This window comes from Cydia fagiglandana, chromosome Z (genome assembly GCF_963556715.1).
Source record: "Cydia fagiglandana chromosome Z, ilCydFagi1.1, whole genome shotgun sequence".
NCBI classification, from domain to species: domain Eukaryota; kingdom Metazoa; phylum Arthropoda; class Insecta; order Lepidoptera; family Tortricidae; genus Cydia; species Cydia fagiglandana.
In genome coordinates, this window is record NC_085959.1 from 30262902 (window position 1) to 30285957 (window position 23056).

At 39.1% G+C, this 23056-nt stretch overlaps 1 protein-coding gene across 2 annotated transcripts in view; it reads left to right on the forward strand.

Annotated features, from left to right (window-relative positions):
• The first annotated feature begins 1097 nt into the window (after positions 1–1097).
• The window catches only part of LOC134678338 (cyclic nucleotide-gated cation channel alpha-3), a 55422-nt gene continuing 33463 nt past the window's right edge, over positions 1098–23056 (forward strand). The window contains exons 1-4 of one of the 2 annotated variants that reach the window (XM_063536870.1): positions 1098–1225; positions 10108–10248; positions 17958–18145; positions 20662–21159. In XM_063536870.1, coding sequence (XP_063392940.1) covers positions 1098–1225; positions 10108–10248; positions 17958–18145; positions 20662–21159 — 955 coding nt within the window. Of the gene's footprint in view, positions 1226–10095; positions 10249–17957; positions 18146–20661; positions 21160–23056 lie in introns of both variants that reach the window. The other variant, XM_063536869.1, reaches the window with a different exon arrangement.

The following is a 23056-nucleotide window of genomic DNA, read 5'->3' on the forward strand; positions in this document are numbered from 1 at the left end:
CATATAACAATCTGCTGTGCTGTAGATCGAAAAAACTGCAGTGGTCAATACCTACCGATACTTTTAAGTTCACTATTTCTTATTCAGTTAAAAATAATTAATAAACATGATTATTGTCGTTTGATAATTAACTTGAACGCTGATGTTTGAAATACATAATCTAAATCTGTTTGAGATTTAGACTTTTTTAGGGTTCTGTGCCCAAAGGGTAAAACCGGACCCTATTACTAAGACTCTGCTGTCCGTCCGTCCGTCCGTCTGTCACCAGGCTGTATCTCACGAACCGTGATAGCTAGACAGTTGAAATTTTCACAGATGAAGTATTTCTGTTGCTGCTATAACAAAAAATACTAACAACAAAATAAAATAAAGATTTAAGTGGGGCTCCCATACAACAAACGTGATTTTTGGCCGAAGTTAAGCAACGTCGGGCGGGGTCAGTACTTGGATGGGTACCATTTTTTTTTGCATTATGGTACGGAACCCTTCGTGCGCGAGTCCGACTCGCACTAGCCCGGTTTTTTATTGATATAGGAGGCTATTGAGCTGACGAATCCCCTAATGGTAAGCGATTACCGTCGCCCATCGACCCAAAAAAGAAGTTTCTCAATCCGGTTCTATGTTTTTTAAATCTTTTTGTTTCTTACCCTCGAACTTCGTTATTTTACCCGAATTGGATTTTTTTGTTTGAAAGTTATACATATATGTTAGTTCCATTTTTATCAAAATCCAGTTCTGATGCTGGTACCCATGAGGAATTAAGCGCACTCTTAAAATTTTATAGCTATTCATATAGTCGTTTTTGTATTTTCATCAAAAAATCAATGCGTTTACATGAAATAAACGTGACATATACATATTTAAGTACATATGTACATTTCTACAACTTTATTTGGGATCTAATATCTAATGGCTCCTCTACACGATGGGCCAGCGCCGGCCACTCCAAGGGACGCAGGGGCAAGTGATATTGCTATCTCATTCTACCGCATGGCTGCGTCCCTTGGAGTGGCCGGCGCTGGCCCATCGTGTAGAAGAGCCATAGTAGAGCAGCTCTCTCCGAACAAGTAATAGGATACAATATGTTTGTTGCAGAAATGATGACGTGCCGACTGGGGTCGAGGCGGCTGGGCGGGTCGCGCGGCTCGCTGCAGGCCGGCACCGCGTGCTCCGCCGCTAGCGAGCTGGACCTCTCCTCGCGCTCAAGACGCTCGCAGAAAGCTCGGTATGTTATGTCAGACGTCCGGTTGTTGGTGCACTGAGGCAAAAACCTTCCTCAGGGAAGTAGGTCGCCGCCTGCAAGAAATGGGCCTTGATCCGCGCTCCGGGTTTCTCCTGGTGCAAAGGCTGTCCATCGCTATTCAGCGCGGTCACGCAGCGAGTGTGATGGGCACCTTTACGCCGGGGGTAGCGCGGGGAGGCCTCTTTCAGTAGTTTTTATATTCCTTTTTTATTTTAGATATAATTAGGGTTGTTCGTTTTAATTTAGTATTATTCATAGATATATTTAGTTCATAAGTTATTTATTTGTGTTTTTATTTTACTGTCTTTTTCTGATACAGATGTTACAATAATACTTACCTACATTACAATTAGACACCAAACATTCTTTAAAACTATATGAGAAGGCGAGATCAAAGCTATTAGGAGAGGAAGAAAAAAACCACGAGCAAGCTATACACAACAACTAAAAAAGCAAGTGTCGTGTCTTACAGGGACCTAAAGCACCTGGCCGAGGACCGCAAACTAGCGCATACTCCACCAACAAGAGCCCTGCTCTTAAATTATGATGATGATACGTTACGATATAAATGTGAAAAGTTAAAAAAATATTACCTATTCGCAAGTGTATTGTACGTTTTACAGTACAGTCGCCATCAGATATACATATAAGAGCTGCCGAGGTGCTCATAAATATCTGACCATGCACTCTAACGCCTTGACAATAGAGGCGTGTTCAAATATTTCTGAGCACCTTGGCCGTTCCGATATATCTGATAGCGACTGTACATCTATGACACGTAAAGTGCCTAAATATGTCGAAAATATACTGTCCGAGTATGTAAAGATACTTACGTACTGTAAGAAAAGAAAGAAATTGCGAGTCGGCTGGGCTCCTCCTGGAGACTTGTCGGTTAAGTGGCTTAATTTGTGCAAGCGATGCTATGCCGCAAGTGTCACAATACTTAGAGCCATTAAAAGGATGAAAGAGTCAGTACATGCGCCTATCAGCATGTCGTTTAAATGCAAATAATATTTTATAACAAAGATAAATAAAAACATCGTCAAGTGAACCGTGTGAAAAAGCTATCAACAGAAACCGTGCGAAATAATTAGTGAACACTGCGTCCTGAGGCGCTGCAAATTGCAATACACGCAGCGCAAATAGCCGTTGGCGGTTTTCTGGCCAACATCGGATATCGTGTCACTCCTAACCGGTGAACAATGTTTATTTATGTGTTTACTGTTTAATGTGTTTTTTCTACTCCCGTACTTTTATTTGTGATTTAAATTGTGTGGTCGTGCACACACCTTTAAAACCATACCTTATAGTTGTCAAAACAAGTCTTTAGTCTATTCCCCAAAAAGGAATTTGTGCATACACGCAGTACTTCTCTATTTGGCGATTTTACGATACTTCGTGTAATGACCACTTAAAAAATATTGAATGAAATACAGTGTTGCCAACCTTATTTTAAATGTCATCTCTGACAAAGAAGTGAACCAACGACTTTTTTTTTTAAATTTCGTACATTCATTCATTTTTTTCCCGCCCGTACCCTCCATTTTTGCTACTTGTCGAATTAAAAAGATTTGTTAAATTTTCAATTCTATTTCAAATAAGTGCTTGGTCGTAGAAAAAAGTATTGTATGCAACGTTGTTTAACCAAGTCAAAAAATACTCGTGGCGTCTTTATTAACAATTTTCGGCTTCGCTTCAAATTGTTACTCACGCCACTCGCCTTTTTTGACCTCTCTTAAACAACGGTTGCATAATAGTGTTTTATTTGTCAGAGATGACATTTAAAATAAGGTTGGCAACACTGTATTTTATTCAATATTTTTTAAGTGGTCATTACACGAAGTATCGTAAAATCGTCAAAAAGATACTGCGTGTATGCACATATTCTTTTTTGGGGAATAGACTAAAGACTTGTCTTGACAACTATAAGGTAAGGTTTTAAAGGTGTGTGCACGACCCATTAAATGACAAATAAAAGTACGGGAGTAGAAAAAATACTATAAATAAACGAATCTGTACCTACTCGGATTCAGGTGTGTTCATTTACAACGTACACTTATCATCATCTTCCTCGCGTTGTCACGGTTTTGCCACGGCACATGGGAGCCTGGGGTCCGCTTGGCAACTAATCCCGAGAATTGGCGTAGGCACTAGTTTTTACAAAAGCGACTACCGTCTGACGTTCCAACCCAGCTAGGCCTTATTTGGATTAGTCCGGTTACCGCATGAGAAGGTAAATATCAAATATGAAATGATTTATTTATTTATTTATTTATTTATTAGTCAAATAAGTAACACAGCATTACAGTAAAACCAAGGCACTGTGAAACTACAAAATAAAATACAATAAGTACAAAGAAACTACAAATAAAAACCAAAGACAAATTAAACATTAGATTTGGGCGACGACGTAACAGCGTGGCTCCGTTGCGTCGTCTGACTTGGTGTAGGATTTGGCAGGTTGCCCCGGTACCGCCGAAACACCACACCCTTCGGCCAGAAGTCTGCGCTTGCGATGGTGTCCTGCAGCGGCCGCGGTACGCGCACCACAAATGAACTGAAGTGCACATAGTGACGCGACTGTAGCTGGTGCACCCTCAGCGTGTAGCCAGTCTTCCGGCGGACGTACTCCACCACCTCGTCGGCAAAGGCGGAGTAATGCAGGCGGGACACGTAGAGCGCCTTACTCGGGGTCGCAATTCGTAAACCAGAATTAACCGGTTCCGCACTGCCACACAGAGTCTTACGGGGCGTCCTGCGCGCCTTGCTCTTCCTTTCCACCAGTGTGAATCCCTCCTTATCCACATTGGTGCGGGAGGACTTTTCCAAAAGGGGAGCCCGTGATTCACACGCCTTAGAAGGCGCATTGACCCGGTTAGCTGCGACAGGCTGACCGGCGACGTCAGCATATGCACGCTGACGTGACTTCGAGGGGACAGGAGGCGGTCGCGCGCGCGGGGGGTGCGCGGGCGATGCAGCGGCGCGTGCGGCACATTTTACAGTGTCAGCAACACGTAAACTAACCGACTCGACTCCAGTGTCAGGTCGATAATCGATCTTGAAATTTGAAACTGCCGACCGAGTTGGAGCATTCCGCAAACGACGATGTGATTTCGTCGCGTAACTCGGCGATAGTGACTAGGCTAGCTTCAAACTTCATAATAACTTCGCCTAATCTTGTATTAAGGGCCGCGATTTCCTTAAACAAGAGACGAACGACGATGATATTGGTAGGAGCCTGGGTTTGATTGAACCTACGACCTCCGTATTGCAAATCGCACACGCTTTTACCGCTAGGCCACTGCGTGTGCTATCAAAATAGTTGCAGACTTTTCTTGGTCTAACTCTAAACAAAAGTATCCAGTAAAAAAATAAATAATCAAGGTTGATGTTACACGGGAAACTGCGAAGCTCTGGTTACCCTTAGTAACGTAACGTGGTCTTGACCCGGCGCCGTACAATGCCCCGGCCACGGTTTTATAACTACTTACCTAGGTATCAGGCTTAGCTTCTGTTGCGTAAGTGTACCGGCATTTTTATAGTGTCAATGTACGATTTAGTCAGGATATCGTAATTCGGATTTTATCATTATTCATTAGTAATTATTGGATTATGACATCTATGATAATCCTTATCATGCGCATTAAAAGGGTTGTTTTGGACACATATGATCGTAGGGTTAACGTATAAACGACTAGGTAAGGTAGAAGTACTAGTGCTCGACGCTGCACTAGTATTCGACATGGGCACTTTATGTCAAAGTAATATAAGTTAAATTTAAACGGCGAAGATTTTTCTGTATTCAAATTTAATCCTTGTCACTTTGACATAAAGTGTCCATGTCGAATACTAGTGCAGCGTCGAGCACTAGTACTTCTACCTTATTGAAGGTTGAAATAATAAGCTGGAGTGGAATTTGCCAGACCGCCGAAAGATGGAGACATGGTAATCGAGCTTGTGACTTTATGAAATAAAAATCCCTCTTGACAAACCGAGAAATATTCATTTCTAAACGGTTAAGTCAACTATAATGAAATTGACCAATTACAGCTCGCCGCGGTCAAGAGGACGACACAAAACGATAGCTCAAATAAATAATTTAGTTTAGCTTGTATAACGGAAACTTCATAAGTTAGACGCGCATGTGTCACCCTTAATATAGCTTCATCCATAGACTACGGAAACCGTCTCATAGGTGTTACGGTGGCCATCAGAATCGTGAAAAAAACTGGCTAAAAATTGAATTTAGCAAGGAGCCAGTACCAGAGCCTAATGAGTTACGAGAAGGTGTCGTTGAGCAATCCGCCCTGCCCCGGCGGCCGAGGTGCGAACGAGTATGAACGTGTCGCGGCTACTCACGTATCTTACTAGTAGTTGTACTTATACTTTTAGTTTGTATACCTACATATATGATTTTACTAGTTTACAATATTATTTTTGTGGACGCGTAGAAGAAGTATTGTATACAATAGTGATATAATCAAGCTTTTCATTCTCGTACCCAATATGGCCACTCAGCAAGCTCCATGGCCTTAACACGCTACTCGATTGAAAAGCTCTCCATTATATCACGATTGTATAAAATACTATTGTGTTAAAACGAACGCTGTCTCCATTATGGCGCGGGCGGAGTGGTTCGAGGAGCTGTCTCTTGTTTGCCGAGGACGGCGAGAGCCCTTTTCTGAAGGGCACCTTAATCACGAGTGCTGACTCGATCACCTCCGCCTTCATATGGGCAGTGACGCGAGACCTTACCGCGCCCTTCACTAAATTTATCACTTATTATACCTACGCCCTAGTTTCCTGTTAGTTTAGTGTAAACGTAGTTATTTATTCAGTGTAGGTAAATTTATGCAGATTCAGAGGTTTTAGTTGTTCATGTAGATGGCGAAGTTTAAATGTCGACCGGTGCTATTTTCTGAATCTGTGAGAATTATACATTACATTTATTTATTACATCTAAAGCTCCTTTCTTCTTCTTCATCTTTTTAGGGGCTATATAAGGCTCCAAAGCCTATGTATCACTGCGACCATTCCTGATCTATTGTGATCGCAACCTACTACAACTCTCGATTCAAAACTGCAACTTCAAACAGCTACAGGATCTTTTTGATCTCGAAAGCTCCTTTAGTTTAATTACATACTTTTATACTATATATAAAGTTCTGATTCGATTTTTGACGTCGTTTCGTCCTTGTTGATAAAGTATGTGTCACGCAATTGACATATTTAACCGATTGCGCTGGATCTGGTAGTCGGGGCCTAGCCAAGTGACAATCGTTGAAAGAAAAATTTTATGACAATCGAAAGTGCCATCGCGATATATTTTGTCTATTCGATCGGCATTTGTCGATGTATGATTAAAAAACTAAAAATGAATACCTTATTGCAGAACTTGATGTTTGTAAGTGCTAATAGTTGAACAAACGCCCCAAGATTTGATTTCTGATTGAATATCTAATAGCAGAAGGTGCTGGGCCTTGCGTAAACAAGATGTTTCCTTTGGCAGGATTGGACCCAAGGATGGGTCTAAGAAGTGGAGCCACCGAGATTTTTAATATAACATTTTAGGGGGGGGGGCTCTCAACTTGATCTTGATATCTATGTCCATTTCAGCTACTAGGCCAAGTTTGGTAGGTATTGTTTTCGTATAAATCGGGGATGCCGAATTCATTTATGATATCATGACATCATTCCGAAGTAAAAACACATAAATTTTTAAATTCCGCTTCACGCCCAAACCGCTAAACCAATTTCGTAAAAATTTGGTAGGTACAGAGATGGTTTGAGTCCCAGGGAATAACATAGCATACGTTTATTTTCCAAATTCACCCTTTAAGGGTGTGAAAAGGGACGTGGAAATTTGTATGGGGATCCAATAACCGCTGAACCGATTTAGATAAAATTTGGTATAGAGACATTTTTGAGTCCCGGGGATTCTTCGGGGATAGTATAGTTCTTATTAAAAAAAAACTCTTGAAAGTGAAAAGGAAGGTGTAAGTTTGTATAGATTTAGATGAAATCTATGTCTACATCTTTGATTTAGTTGAAAATGATACTAAACTTGACATAGAACCTAAAAAATATTTGAAAAAATATTAACCTCAGACGTCACTGACCCTTAAAACCCCCCACCCCATACCTGCATCAAAAATCTCGGCGGCTCCACTTCTTAAATACATTTTAGGAACACAAAGATTGATTCTGCCAAAGGAAATCTCTTATTCAGTGAACGCCGTAGTTGACCTTTTTATGGCCGGAGCACACTGCACTATAATGGTCTGGCCACCAAATACTCGTACTACCGATCAAATGATTCCACACAATGACAGTAGTCTCAATGTAGTTCTCGAAAAGCATCACTCTGTGAAGTGGCCACTGGCCACAAAGTGATCAACAGAACTCAGTAATAGATAACTGCAGAAATGCACTAATGCTATAAATGCTTGAATGCTGCGATTATGTTTGTTTTTCACGTAAATATATAAAACATACCTGTATTTTAATATTGCCGGCAAAATAAACTTGTATTATACTTCGTTTTTTTTAGCATTAGAAATTAGGTAAACAATCTTGATGTGTCTTTTAATTGACGAACACATTTTAAAAATAAGTTACGGCAAATATGTAACAATTATGAATCTAATACGATCATTTATATTCTTCTGCTTTCATAAGTAATCGTTTTTGATTTTTAAAAAGCGTTTTTCAATTAAAAGACGTGTCAAAATCGCTTACCTTCTTGCAAGTTCTTTCTAATGCTAAAAAAAACGAACTATAAGTTAGGAGGGTGTCCACGATAACGCGACGTTATGAATGTATCTGACCTTCCCTCGCCGACATAAATTACGAGCCTCGTGACATTCTTGTCCTGTGTCAACATTTTACGGACGTCTCTAAACCACGCCAAATGAAAAGCGTATAATGTCGGTACGTGTGAGCGGGGCGGCAGCCGGTGAGAGCACATTTTTGAACAGTTTATATCTCATTTCACGGTATAAGTGAATATACGTGAAGGCAGCTTCTTCAACCCCCAGTCTCATGAAGTTTCATTAGAAAAATCAATTTCTGCGGCAAAATTGATTGGTTTTTGAATGTTATTTTCACACCAGTGTTGCCATCTCGGATTTTGCAAAAAATGCTAGACTAATGTCTAGATTATGCCAAAATTATGCCAAAGATTTTTGAATCACCTATGCTTATAAAATGCTAAAATATCACTAGAAATTAGACACTTAAAACATATACTTTTTTCAAATTTACCGCCTTTTTCTACTGACAAGATCTGCTTGACCAACTTTATTTAGTCCGTTGACGTCCATCCGTCCACAAAAGTCAAAATTCATATGAAAATATGAACCACCTAAGGCGATGGCGCATATTGTTGCTGCCAAGTTGGTGCAAAATTGGCTTAAACTAAATTATGCTAAAAAATATGCCAGATGCTAAATGGAAAATTTTGGTGCAAAAGCGAGTGAAAATATGCCAAATCTGGCATCATTTATGCCAAGTTGGCAACATTCACACTTTGACATCGTTGTTTGGTACAAATTTTACGACACGTTTTCGACATACTATACCTATGTATAATATCAGTAAGAGTTGGAATTGAGTACCTCCTCGATTAAATCGAGTTCTCCCTATTTCCATCGGGGGTAATTTGATTAAGTGCTCTAATCCAATTGAAACCTTGTCCCTCGCTAAGTCAGTTGCTCTGAGTTAAGTACCTCTCCCTATGCCGTCTAATGTGAGGGTTAAGATGGCTTTTATGATATTAAACCAGTACTTATACTACCTACTAGGTAGGCTGTGGCGAGGCGTCCATACAACTCGAATCCCGTCGGCTTGCCTAATACTCACAACTTTGTTACAAATAATCCGTCTTGCCTATGATTTATTTATTTTCACGCGCCTCCCCTTCTACCTAGGAACAGGCACTGTTAGAAGTAGTTGATCACTTTATTTGGTCTTTCGTTGCGATGAGGATAAACTACGTCAGATATTTATGGTCTGGTAAACCAATGTTGGGTTAGGTTCGAAGCTACACCTTAGTAGAAATAGGTATTTTCTTTTGCCAAGCCTCTCGTTGTGCCAAGTGCCACGACAGTACCTACAGGTAGGGTTGCCATAATTAGTCGGAACTAGGGATTAGTCGGAAAAGGGACAGTGGTATTCTAGAGCGCTAATCAATATAATAGGACATTTTTACACAAATTGACTAAGCCCCACGGTAAGCTCAAGAAGGCTTGTATTATGGGTAGGTACTCAGACAACGATATATATATACTATAAATACTTAAATAGGTAAAATAGGTACATAGAAAACAACCATGACTCAGGAACAAATATCTGTATCACCATACAAATAAATGCCCTTAACAGGATTCGAACCCGGGACCATCGGTTTCATACTTACTCTTCATAGGCAGGGTCACTACCCACTAGGCCAATCCGGTCGAAATAATACGGGAAATTAATATACGGGACAAAAACGGGACCAGTAAAAATACGGGAATTATATACGGTGACAGTGACAGTTAGCTAAGTCTACCCATCTATGTTTCAAGGGAGTTCCCTCTGCCAACAAACTGCCCTGCAGTTTGGCAGAAGAAAAACATTTGTAAGATAGGGTTTATTTCATCTGAATAAATGATTTATTTATTTATTATTTTTTTATGGCAACCGTACCTATAGGTAATGTTGATGAAACACATAAATATTTGTACGGTTATAGATATGACGGTCGTACCCTATTCACGTGACAGCGTTTTAATGACGCTTATTTTATCTCGTGTATTTAACAACAGCCATCATGTTATCGGTAAAGTTGAAGTAAATTAATATAAACATAGGTTGTTGTCTAGATTAAAACTGCTGGGCGCCAGCGGCGAAGCGCCCCTGCTGAGCGGCTGGCGCAGCACGCCGCACACGCCGCACGCGCCGGCCACGCCCGCCCCCCACCACTCACACAACCACCTCGCTCCGCACTGCAACGGGACCGACAGGTATATTTTTCAGCACAATACAAACCTGCTATTACCCATGCAAATTTAATGTCAGCTCCCAACATGATCGGATTTCACAAAGTATCGAAATGCATTGCATGGCTTTCAAGTCTATGTTTAATGAGTGAACTCGTGATGTTTCATTTATAATTTACAATAAGTGGAAATAATACACATCACTCTTCCTATTATTATTTTTCTTCTAGGACTCTTTATTATGAAAATATAAATGTAGGAATTCGGTAAAGGCTGCTTGAAAAATCTTTCACGAGGTCAAAAGTTTATGCGCCAGCCCCTATTCGTAGCGGTATTACTCGTAAGTATAATTTTTATAGATGTCAATCGATTCTACTTTAGTGAATTCCAAATGTTTCCAATAAACCTTCAACCTATCAATTGTACCTCAGAAAATTCAAAATTGAGAAAATATACATATATGAAAAGATCTGATGCGAGCGAACTGTGACGTCATGTCATAGGCCGCACGGCTTTGATAAAATGTATGGGCAGAATCATGTGAAATATGTGGTTTGTTATTTCGCCGTAAAAATGCGTTTAAGTGTAAAGTTCTAATTTTTTTTTCTCGGTATAACAAATCTAACAAAGTGTTTAATATATGATATTTGAGCATTAAAATACCTAAGTTAAATTTTACGTTTTTAAACTCGAATACTCGTTCCTATCTTCAAAAAAATTACATAATATTTCGGTTTATGCATATTTGAATTATTAACGTGTTACTAAAAGTATGAATTGACCATAAAATTGAATGTATTTAACAGTACATATTATTATGGTGCTACTTTGCCGCCCTAGTGCGGTTATTAACACAAACGTGCCTATGTCGAAATTTAAAGGGCCACATGTACTGTAAAACGTTGTACAATACACGTGCGAAAAGGTAATTCGTAACTCGTGTCGATTTCAAACACTCCCTTCGGTTGTGTTTTAATTTACCGCCACTCGTTTCGAATTTCCTCTTTCCGCACTTGTATCATAAATAACTACCAGATACGAAACAGGGCTATTTGGACTACTACATGTACCTCGGATTGAATTGAATTATTCACCAGTGGTTCGGCAGTCGTTACCACAAAGGTTCGTATTTCATTAGTAGCTAGTCAAACAATCAATCGCTCAATCAACTTCCGTTGTTTACTGTATGCTGAATACTGTTGTACCGTACCTTCATGTACGAGTACGCACCTACAGTCAATGGTTTCAAGTCTAGGCTAATAGGGTAAAAGCACCAGTGAGTGTTCAACCTTTTGACGATCAAAGTCGTCACATTTGTCCACAAATTAACTTACACTAACAAGGAAGGGTACCCAACTGTCCGACTCCGATTTGATTTATTTTGATATATGTTATAGAGTAGTCTAAAATAACGGAGACGTATTTTTTTAGCTGCCCAAACTCAACCTGTTAGGAAAATATATATATAATAAATAAATATAATAAATATGTTTTTATATAAAAAATGAGTTTGTGGTGAAATGACAAAACACGTCCCCATTCTTTATTCATGTTCTCCAACATATAACGAAACCAGTAATTAATTATCATTTTTTTTTCAAATCTTTTCTCAGAAATTAGAAAGTTTGGTAAATTTTCAGTACTTTGAAGGCCTTTTTTTCCTAACAGGTTGAGTTTGGGCAGCTAAAAAAAAATACGTGTCCGTTATTTTAGACTACTCTATAACATATATGAAAATAAATCAAATCGGAGTCGGACAGTTGGGTACCCTTCCTTGTAAGTTTGTACTTTACAGGTGTGATTATTATTATTGTTCAAGAATTTAAAGTTTAATCTTAGTCATAAAAGTTTTGCAAAATAAGTAATTAGCCGAAGCATGTATGCCCAGTAAAAGTTTTTGTTGGGAGAGTCTGGGAAACTTGCTCAGGGGGGAGAGTTGAACCATCATTCAACAAGTTCAAATTAAATTTGAAAGATGTTTTTTTTTCGCTCGTGGACTATATTAAATCGGTTAAATAACGGTTGACTATATTAAATCACATACATACTTTTCACTGCAGACTCCCGACTCAATTATAATGACTTCATGGTGAAAGGCTTTAGTGAACTATAATGAAATTTATCAATCACGTGCCGTCGCGATCAAGAGGAAAAAAACCAAAGGATAGAAGAACGAAAGATCTTTTTACTGAATATTTTTAAGAAAAAGAAACCAATAGGGTGGACACTATTAGCCAAAGTCCCTTTTTTACTAAAAGCACAATAATGTAAAACCTATAAGGAAAATTAAAAGTTCTTGATGAATGCCAATTTGTAGCTAATTAAATATTAATGTTCGCAATAATTTATTTTAATTGAAAAATTGCGAGTTAGTACCGCATGAAAAAGGGTGGTAAATTAATGGTCAACTCACTCTATGCACAAAACAGATAAGTACAGAAGTCAATCACATGTATGTACTTTACTTTTCATACCTACGCTCGGCGGTCGCTCTAGGGTTGCGAACTATGGCTTATGCACAAAAAACTATCGTGGTAGTGGCACTCGTATCTATCGTATCGTATCTCGTATCTAGTTGTTTGATTTATTGTTGAGGATGAAACGGGAAGAATGTAAATATAAATTAATAATAACATTATATATATAATAACTCAAATAGGTATTTTAATTTTAATGTCATTGTTATATTACAAATTTGTCACAGAAAATATCTTGCTTGCTTTGAAAATATATTTCGAGATTGGCGAAATGCACGATTATTATATTTTAGAGTGTAATAAATTCGCATTCTCATGTACAATGTAAAAAACTCTCTAAAACCACTGGTAGCTTAAAAAACGACAATTCACCGTTTAATGTTGAATTTAAACAACCGTCCACCGTACCAGTTATAATAACTTTTCTTTTTGTTTCTCCATTATTGCACAAAAAAGTTCACAGACGCGTGTCTCAAGCGGATGGCACTCGCGCTCGCAGTGGTCCCAACCGGTCCGAGATATCGTGTCCGTGAGCAGTGTCTATGTGTGCGTTGCTCGAGCGCGCTTTATATGTAGATTGATTTCTGTACCTATCTGTTTTGTGCTCTATGCATCAAACAATCAAAAAAAGAATTCTCAAAATCGGTCCAGTAATGACGGAGATATGGAGTAACAAACATAAAAAAAATAAAAAAACATACAACCGAATTGATCACCTCCTTCTTTGAGATTTGGAAGTCGGTTAATAATGATAATTAATGATATACGGCGCGATTCAGGAAATGAATTAGACATTCACTAGATACGAAATAGTAAAGATTTGCTTAGTCGGCCTCCTAGCCTAGTTGGTAGAGACCCTGCCTACGAAGCAGGAGGTGTCTGAGTACCCACAACACAAGCCTTCTTGAGCTTACCGTGGGGTTTAGTCAATTTGTGTAAAAAATGTCCTAAAAAAAAAAATATATATATATATATGTGACGTTCCACGGCAAAAGGTCCCATATGGCGACCGCAATAATATTGGAGCGGCGTTAATAACAGCTTAAGCGCCAACCGCCATAAGGTACCTTTTGTCGCGGAACGTCACATATCTTTACTATTTCATATTTAGTGAATCTCTAATTCATTTCCCGAATCGCGCCGATAGTCAGGCTTTCTGGTCTCGTACCTTACTTAGGCCTGCCAACTAGCTTCGTGGCCTAAACAAGGTAGATACTCAAATGAAATGCTCTCCATTGCAACGAATATACAGTGTGTAAATTCATCATATGGGCAAAACTGTGGTTAGCATAACACCTCAGAAGTATATTGAGAAATGTTCGCTTTTATACAAAATAATACGCAGCCAGCAATAAATGTAAAGCAACACACAAGTTACCAGAAGGCCCGCCGCGAAACAAGAAAATCGATCTTTTTTCCTTCTCAACGCTTGTTTACCTACACATATTTAATATTGTCAACTGATTGTTATTGCTGGCTGAATATTTAATTGCAAGCATAAAAGTGGTAGATGAATGAATTAACAAAACGTTTGTTTCATCAGTCCATTAACCGACTATTAATAAATGTGTAAGTAAGTGTCGAGCCGTGAGGAGGGGATCGGTTTTCCAGCGTGATCGACCCGGGATGGCGGGCACCCTACCCGAGTCGCTCAGCTCGGCGTGAGCGGGAATCGCCTGGTTGGCGTCGCTGCTGAGATCGCTTATTACCTACGCGTGAATAATTTTACTAGCCTGTTTATGTTTAGTCCTGTAATATGACGAGGTAGTTTGCAATTATTTTTCTTTGATGGCGATCATTTTGGCTGAATTTCCTTTTATGCACATTTGATAAAACAGATTCTAGGTTGTCTCTTTGAAGCATCAAATGTTTTTAAATTCACTTAATCCCACGTTCCTCTAACTCAAATGAAACAGCAAAGGATATAAATGTTTTTTTTTTTATTAAATTTCGGCTTTACAATACATCGTATTTTATTTATTTCCATTTCAAGGTTGCATTCCTGACTCAAATTAAGTACGTAACTTTCTCAAAGACACCGGACCGGAAGATTGGACATTTTGATCGAAAACACCGGTATTCTATTTTCTAACATTTCGGACATAATTGATAATATTTTTTTATGATAAGGCTCCTACGAGCGTCTACACTTGCGTTAGGGCCTGCTTACATATTGATTCATGATTAGTACGAGTTCTTACATTTGCTACTAAAGTACTAAACTTAAGCACGACTTAACTATCTCGGACGCTCGATGTTCGAAGTGACATTGATATGTCACAGTTTTCAATTGTTTGACTTAAATGTAATGCCTGTGTTACCACAATGCTTAATGCAACATTTATCAGCTTTTTATAAAAAATATTTTTTGAAAATAACTTTGCCATTTAGTTTTCTTAACGACTTAACCATGCCCCGAAGTTAACGGAATTCAACAAAACATTAAAAACATGGTGTTTAAGTACTTACATAGGTAGTTTTTTTATTGTACAAAAACAAGTCAAAAAACAATAAATAAAAATAACTTAAAATTAAACTAAATACAAACTATTCTAAAATAAAATAAAACTAATCTAAACTAAATCTAAAAAAGGCCCCTGTGGCAAGGTCCCCAAGATGCTGGCTGCGTTACCCCGCTGAACTACCAGACTAAAGCGTTGAGCGAGGTAACTGCCAGATCTCGGGTCCCCAGTTGCGTCCCTGAGTCTCTTTGAAAGGTTTCCAAAGAGACAGGGCGCCAGGACCCCACGGACCCAGGGTCTCGACGCCGAAAGGAACGAAAATGTATTCGGCGCCGAGACCGCGATACTTCCCAACCTTTGCGTTTTCGGCCGCCTCCGCAGCAGCTGCCGCTCTCGCAGCGGTTCCGTGGAGATGTGACGGGGCCAGCGTGTCTACGCAGCAGGGTTGCCAACTCCAATTTTTTTTACCCCTAGAGCTCAACTTAAAATCCCTAAAACTGTACTATTATTTTGGAAAACCCACTAAATAAAAAATAAAAGAAATTACACGTTTAATCAATTCTTTATTTATACATTTTCCAGAATTTAGTACATTATTATGATTTTCAACCGGTTCGACATTTTTGTGATTATACATACATATGATCGTTATAGATGGTCAAGCAAATTTTGTCAGTAGAAAAAGGCGCGATACTCAAATTTTCTATGAGACGATATCCCTTCGCGCGTACATTTTTCAAATTTGTCGCCTTATTCTACCCTAAAAAAACCCTAAAAAAACCACTAAAAATATTTAGCCCCCAAATAAACCCCTAACTGGTTTATTTCCCCCTAAATCTAGTGGTTGCGTCCCACACTAGCACCCGCCCCATACTCCACGGAATCAAGGACATCCCGTCAGGTCTCTTGCCGTCACTTCTCAATATGCCGGTCGGCTCCAATAGAGCAGGCACATTGACCGACGCAGGTAAGTAGTTGATCGACATAAACACGTGACTGATTTAATATTGTTACTAGCAACATTTCATCTGCCAATAAAGTCCACTTAATTGTAGTTTTTACTTCTGATAACTCATGTAGGTACAGTCGCCATCAGATATATCGGAGCGGCCAAGGTGTTCACAATATCTGAACGCGCACTCTAATGCCTTGACAATAGAGGCGTGCTCAGATATTTGTCGCCGCTTGATGGCGACCGTACAGGCTTTTCGAAATTTGATCCGGGGTCCTTTTCGTATTAACGTGCTTAAAAATTTATATTTTTAAGCACGCTTCGTATTAGGTACCTAAGCAATGCTAGGATATCGATTCAACTATTCAATTACAACTGTATAACTAAGACCGCATGTAGCTGTTAAGGCTTCGACAGATTAATTGGATACACGTCCCTCGGTAACCTTGCGGCAGGCCCTCAGGTGTTGAGTTAATATTCAATTATTCCCGAGTGAGTGTTACAACCTTAAGCCCTCTCAAATCGGAGGTAAACAATCAGCTAATGCAAATATCGGTAGACAAAGTAGGCATGGTAGGCTCATGGATGGCAGCGTAACATACTACTGAAGAATCTACGAAAGTAGAAATTCAAGGGAGACGTGAATTAATTCGAGCTAAGGAGCTTTTGATTAATGGAGGGGTTTGACTTAAGAGGTTTTTGGATCACGCTAGGCGTGTTTGTGGCTGAACATTTATCTGCGCTCACACGAAGGTTCCTAGCGAGATCACGATGCGGAATGGGTAGGATATACACACTTCTTGGAATTGCGCAAACTCGGATTACATGCATTTAGATCCAATTGAAGGTATTAAACCGATTTCCAACTCGCTGGAATCTAATTTGATTGGCCTATTAAGATCTCAGATTGAGAGGGGAATAATCGCTTACTATTTTACAAGTGGCAAAAACCAATAAGATTTAATAGTAGATTGTTAACCAAGAGTGGAAAGTGAACCATATCACCCGAGATAACTCAAATAGGTTCGAGGGTGAGATGGTTACTTTTATCCGAGTTCTACTTTTCATTTCGGCTATGAGGAAAGTCAAACACAAGAAATGTAGGTTTATTATAGGTATATTTCTTTTGACGGTTAAGAAAATTAGGACTGGAATTGGCGCCATTTACATTTTGATCGGAAACATATTGGCATCTATAGACAATCCGGTCTTAATTGGGATGGGTCTGAAATTGCGGGCATTTTTCTCTGTCGCTCTAATTACGCCTTCATTGGAGTAAAAGAGAAAGATCCCCGCAATTTGCGAATTTCGGTTTTGGCGGTAGCCCCTCAGCTCACCCAATCCATTGCTACTGGAATAGTGTAGACCAGGGGTTTCCAAACTTTTTTTACCTGAAGGCCATATTGCGCCTCAGAAACTTTCCCGCGAGCCATCCTGGTGTAGACAGTCAATCCAATGCTGGATTAAACTTTAAACAGTGAACACGCGTATTTTGTTTTTGGTACCTATTAAGTATTAGTCTCCATAAATTCACTGGATGATGAAAATAACTGGAATTAATGTAATCGGTATGATCCAGTTCAGCACTGGTTTCGATCACTGGACTGGAATGCTACTGGAATATGTGAACGGGGCATAAGGGGGTGAAAGTGGCGTTGAAGATTAAACGATTTCTTCGGACTAAGTCATAAGCGATTATACTTGCCGCAAAACTAAGTGGCGAGTCAGGTCATAATGCCATCTCTTTCACCCTGGGTAAAGGATATAGCATTAAGATCTCAGCCGCCAGTTAAGTATAAATAAAATGATGTGTTATCTGTAGTGTGATATGTGTGTGTGCAGTGGCAGCAGAGCCGGCCTGCGCCGGCGCTCCACGTACACGAGCGGGCGGCTGCGCACGGGCCCGCACTGGTCCTTCGTGTTCGACCCCGCCGGCCGGCTGTGCTACTACTGGTCGATGGTCGTGTCGCTCGCCTTCCTCTACAATCTTTGGGTTATCGTCTACAGGTTCGCCTTCCAGGAGATCAACGGTAAATATACCTCATTTTTACTTGTATCGAATTAAATACAGTGCGGTGTTAAAATCGACGAATTCCTTTAAGGGTCGCTTGCTCGTTCCAAGTTTAACCAACTAACTCGGAGTTAACCGTTTAAACTAGAAGTGAACAGTCCATTTTAACCCTGCATAAACGGTTAACTCGGAGTTAGTTGCTAACCCTGGAAAGCGCAAGAGCCCCTAAGGAGTTAATACTAGAGTTAATTGCCAAGAATGCCAAGGGAGAGGTTATGTTCATGGCGACTGCAACTGACAAGCGCTGATGTGTTCCGTACAAAACTTTGTTCACGGAACACTTATAATTTAACAAACTATAAACATGTATCTTGAACACAAGTTACCTGTGTTTAGAATTTTATCTTCACTCCAATAAAGTTGTATGAAATTCGCACAGTATGAAGTTATTTAATGTTTGCTTGCTTGTTTGTGGCGTACTGATCATAACACAAAACAATCGCACCCGGACACACCTTCAACCTCACCGTAGTCAACCACAATAACTTGTCACGAACCGACTCAGTTATGCGGTTAGTCAGTACCTATTTCAAATTCAGGTGCTCTTTAAACTAGGCATCGCATCTGATTAATCTGAGGGTCTAGTACCAGTACAATTATACTTAGGTACTTGGGATAAAGAACGATGCCAGTCCATTTGATCACGTTAAGTGATAATTGGCTATAGTTCGTTTTTTTTAGCATTAGAAAGAACTTGCGAGAAGGTAAACGATCTTGACAAGTTTTTTAATTGAAAAACGCTTTTTAATAAATCAAAAACATTTACTTATGAAAGCAGAAGAACATAAATGATCGTATTAGATTCATAATTGTTACATATTTGCCGTAACTTAAAGGCTTGCTATACGGTCGCCGACAAGCCTTCTAACCGTCTGACCTTGGTCTGTCCTTGGTCAGTTTTGGTCAAATTTTGTTGGTAACAACTGTCTACACGGTCCGGGACCGGCCAAGGCCACGCGGTCTGGGGGCTTGTCGGCGACCGTGTATACATACAGCAAGGGCTTTATTTTAAAATGTGTTTTTCAATTAAAAGTCACATCAAGATTGTTTACCTTATTTCTAATCCTAAAAAAAATGAACTATAGGTAGATTTAGGTTGATTTTACATAGGTACGGTCGCCATCAGATATATCAGGGGAGAGAGGTGCTCAATTTCTGAACGCGGACTCTAATGCCTTGACAATAGAGGCGTGTTCAGGTTCAGGTATTTGTATACCGTATCAGGTACTCGAATAAAAACCTTACCCGTCTTCTGACGCAGTCGGGTAAATAATAGTGAATCAGTTTGAGTATTTTCTGAATGGCAAGTAAATGTCGTTTTGCTTCTGTAGCCGTACACACACACACTTAACGTTTACGATACCGATTGCGTAAACTCTACTAGAGTTCATCTCGCTCGGCCGCGTAGCCAACCGCGTATATCTGGCCGCGTAGCCAACCTGCCAATCGCTAACGCTTCGTAGGGATCGAAATGCGACTGTCACTGTCGCACTTATAGGGAAGAGTGATAGAGAGACACAAAGCGTTTCGTTGTAGGCCGGCTGGTGTGATAGAGAGGTTATGCGATCGAGTTCATTCAGTCGCCAACTCGTGGTAGCCATGCTGGAGTCTTATTTACTACTACTGTATGAGTAGGTTCGTACTATAAGTAGTTTCGTTGCTATAATTATGTAGGTAAATGTATCTACATGTTTATGTTGCACAAAATACTCCCAAGCTGAGCAAGGACGCGTAACTATTTAATGATGCGACACCCGCTGTGCTGAAATTCCCCGGTTTCAGGAGAAAATTTAGTAACACCAGTAGCACTGAAGCACAATAGAAGTTGGCGCAACGACTTCAGACGGAAACGCTATTGACAGGCAGTGACACGATCGTGATGCTACGTGTTAGAGTTAGACCTTGAAAAGTCTGCAGCGATTTTGATAGCCCGCGCAGTGCAAGTGTTATTTATACAACATAATTTCATAGAAGCTTGAGGTTTAAAATAACACATGCATTACGTGGGCTAGCAAAATCTCTGTAGTCTTTTCTTGGTTTAACTCTAACTCCAATTCGATCATTATTTTTATTTAAATCACATTTTTTCTCGTTTTCTTCTATAAATCGGTTATTAGTACCTATCGTCTTAAAATGACCTGAAGTAAGAAGTAAAAAAAAAGAAGTAACCCGACTGAGGTTGGCTCGGCTTCGGAAACAATTTTACGAGTGATATAATTACCTCGTACAATTGTATTCGGCAACATGTATTTCTTTATTAGGTACATATTATAAAAAACTGAAAATTGTATGATGTGCTAAAGAATGTGACATACGTACATAATTTCATACGACTTTCAGCAATTGAAAAATAGAATCATAATAAAAATACTTACTGAAAAATGTTGATCTAGAACCCAGAAACTAAAGAATGTAAAAGTACGTTTAATAGCGATTGTAAATAAATAAAAATGTAAGTGTGTTTGGTTGTTGCAGGGGAAACGTTGGTGGTGTGGTTTTGCCTCGACTACTTCTCAGACTTCCTGTACCTGGCCGACATCCTGTTCCACTTCCGCACGGGCTACCTGGAGGACGGCGTGCTGCAGACGGACGCCGCCAAGCTGCGCGCGCACTACATGAACTCCACCACCTTCTACATCGACTGTCTCTGCCTCCTGCCGCTCGACTTCCTCTACCTCTCCATCGGATTCAACTCCATCTTGCGCTCTTTCCGCCTAGTCAAGATCTATCGGTTCTGGGCTTTCATGGACCGCACCGAAAGACATACGAACTATCCAAATTTATTTAGGTCGACCAGTTTAATACATTACTTACTAGTGATATTTCATTGGAACGGGTGCTTGTACCATATAATATATAAAAACAATGGATTCGGGAGTAAAAACTGGGTGTATCATGACACTGAAACGGCGGATGTGGTGAAACAATATCTTCAAAGTTACTATTGGTGCACGTTGGCGCTCACTACGATAGGTAAGTGACAGCAATAAGTTTTGTGTCTTTTTTATGGTTGATGAACTTATGTACTTTGTCTTTTTTATTGGTATTTTATTTATTAGGTAACTTAACACCGGATAACACAGTTCCACTTCACCAAATGGTACTATGCTTAATTTGTACGAAAATCGACATATATGCGCTTATAAGATTTGAGGAGTTCCCTCAATTCCTTATGGACCCCATCATCAGAATAAGTTCTGAGGTAACAAACAGAAAAAAACGGTGAAATTAATAACCTCTTCTTTTATTTATAATAAGTGTCTTTTATTACGAATATATTTAGACCCGCATTTTTGTATGTATGTTATTATAATATCATTACATTATAACTTTTTCAGCTATGTATGTCAATTACATAAAATTGAACACGACATTATGAATGTCGAAAAGAAACAAGTAATACAAATAACAGTTACGTAAATAAAAAAAAGTAATACAAATAAAATACAAAGATTAATCAATATATTGCGAATATGTGAGTACAAAAAAATAGAAGATAATTTTAAAAACGGTATACCTACAAGAAAAACACAAATCGAAATGTCTGTACCGTAGAATAGACAAAAAACAAACCCCCCAAAAATTGCATCTTTGGCTTATAGTGGCTTGGCTTGCCACCAGCTTCCTAATCTAACACGCTTAATTGATTATATTAGTCGACACACAATAGTGTCTCACAAACAGATTATTACATTATCCCTGAGCTTTCAAGACGACAGACGTGTGTAAGATTACTGAAGAGACCCAGATCCAAACTCCTACATAATCTACATAACCAGTTTCGAATTTGAATAGCATTTACAAAATTAATGAATTTGATTAGGCGAAGACATTTGGTACTCGTAGCATGTTCAGGATGTATTATTATACTTATCCAAGAAGAAAAAAAACTCCGTTACTAGTACAGTCATTATATCCAAAAAACCGTCCCTACCCGTGAATAATTAGTTCTTGGATTTTTTTTTCGTAGGTCCCTCGGGGGGGTCACTGGGAGTGTAAATTCAAAAAGTAGGCTTAATCAGGCTCCTGCGTATATTCGAAAAATGGTTTTTTTCCAAAAAAAACGGTTTTTCTTCAATAACTCGGCCATTTTTGATTTTACAGTAAAACCGTAAGGACAAAAATTGTAGGAAATTTGATTCTCTACAAGTTAGTCCAGTCATTATATCCAAAAAACCGACCCTTCCCGTGAATAATCAGTTCTTGGATTTTTTTTCGTACGTCCCTCGGGGGAATCACTGGGAGTGTAAATTCAAAAAGTAGACTGAATCAGGGTCCTGTGTATATTCGAAAAACGGTTTTTCTTGAATAACTCGGTCATTTTTGATTTTACAGTAAAACCGTGAGGACAAAAATTGTTCAGAATTTGATTCTCTACAACTTTGTTTCCCTTCATTTATCCCGTAAAGCGTGGAACATAGGAGATAATGATAATATTTTGAATTTGTCGCGTTTTTCAGGTTTAATTTCTAAAATATCGATTTTGGGGGAAAGAAGGTGGGAACCAAAATTGTTCAGAATTTGATTCTCTACAAGTTTAGTCCTCTTCATTTATGTCGTAAAGTTGAAAATAAACGAAATGTTGAAAATATTTTGAATTTGTCGCTTTTTTCAAATTTTATTTCCAAACTATCGATCCTAGAAGAAAAATTATGAGGACCAAACTTGTAGAGAATAAAATTTTCTAAAATTTTTGTCCTCACGGTTTTACTGTAAAATCAAAAATGACCGAGTTATTCAAGAAAAACCGTTTTTGGAATATACACAGGGCCCTGATACAGTCTACTTTTTGAATTTACACTCCCAGTGATTCCCCCGAGGGAAGTACGAAAAAAAATCCAAGAACTGATTATTCACGGGAAGGGTCGGT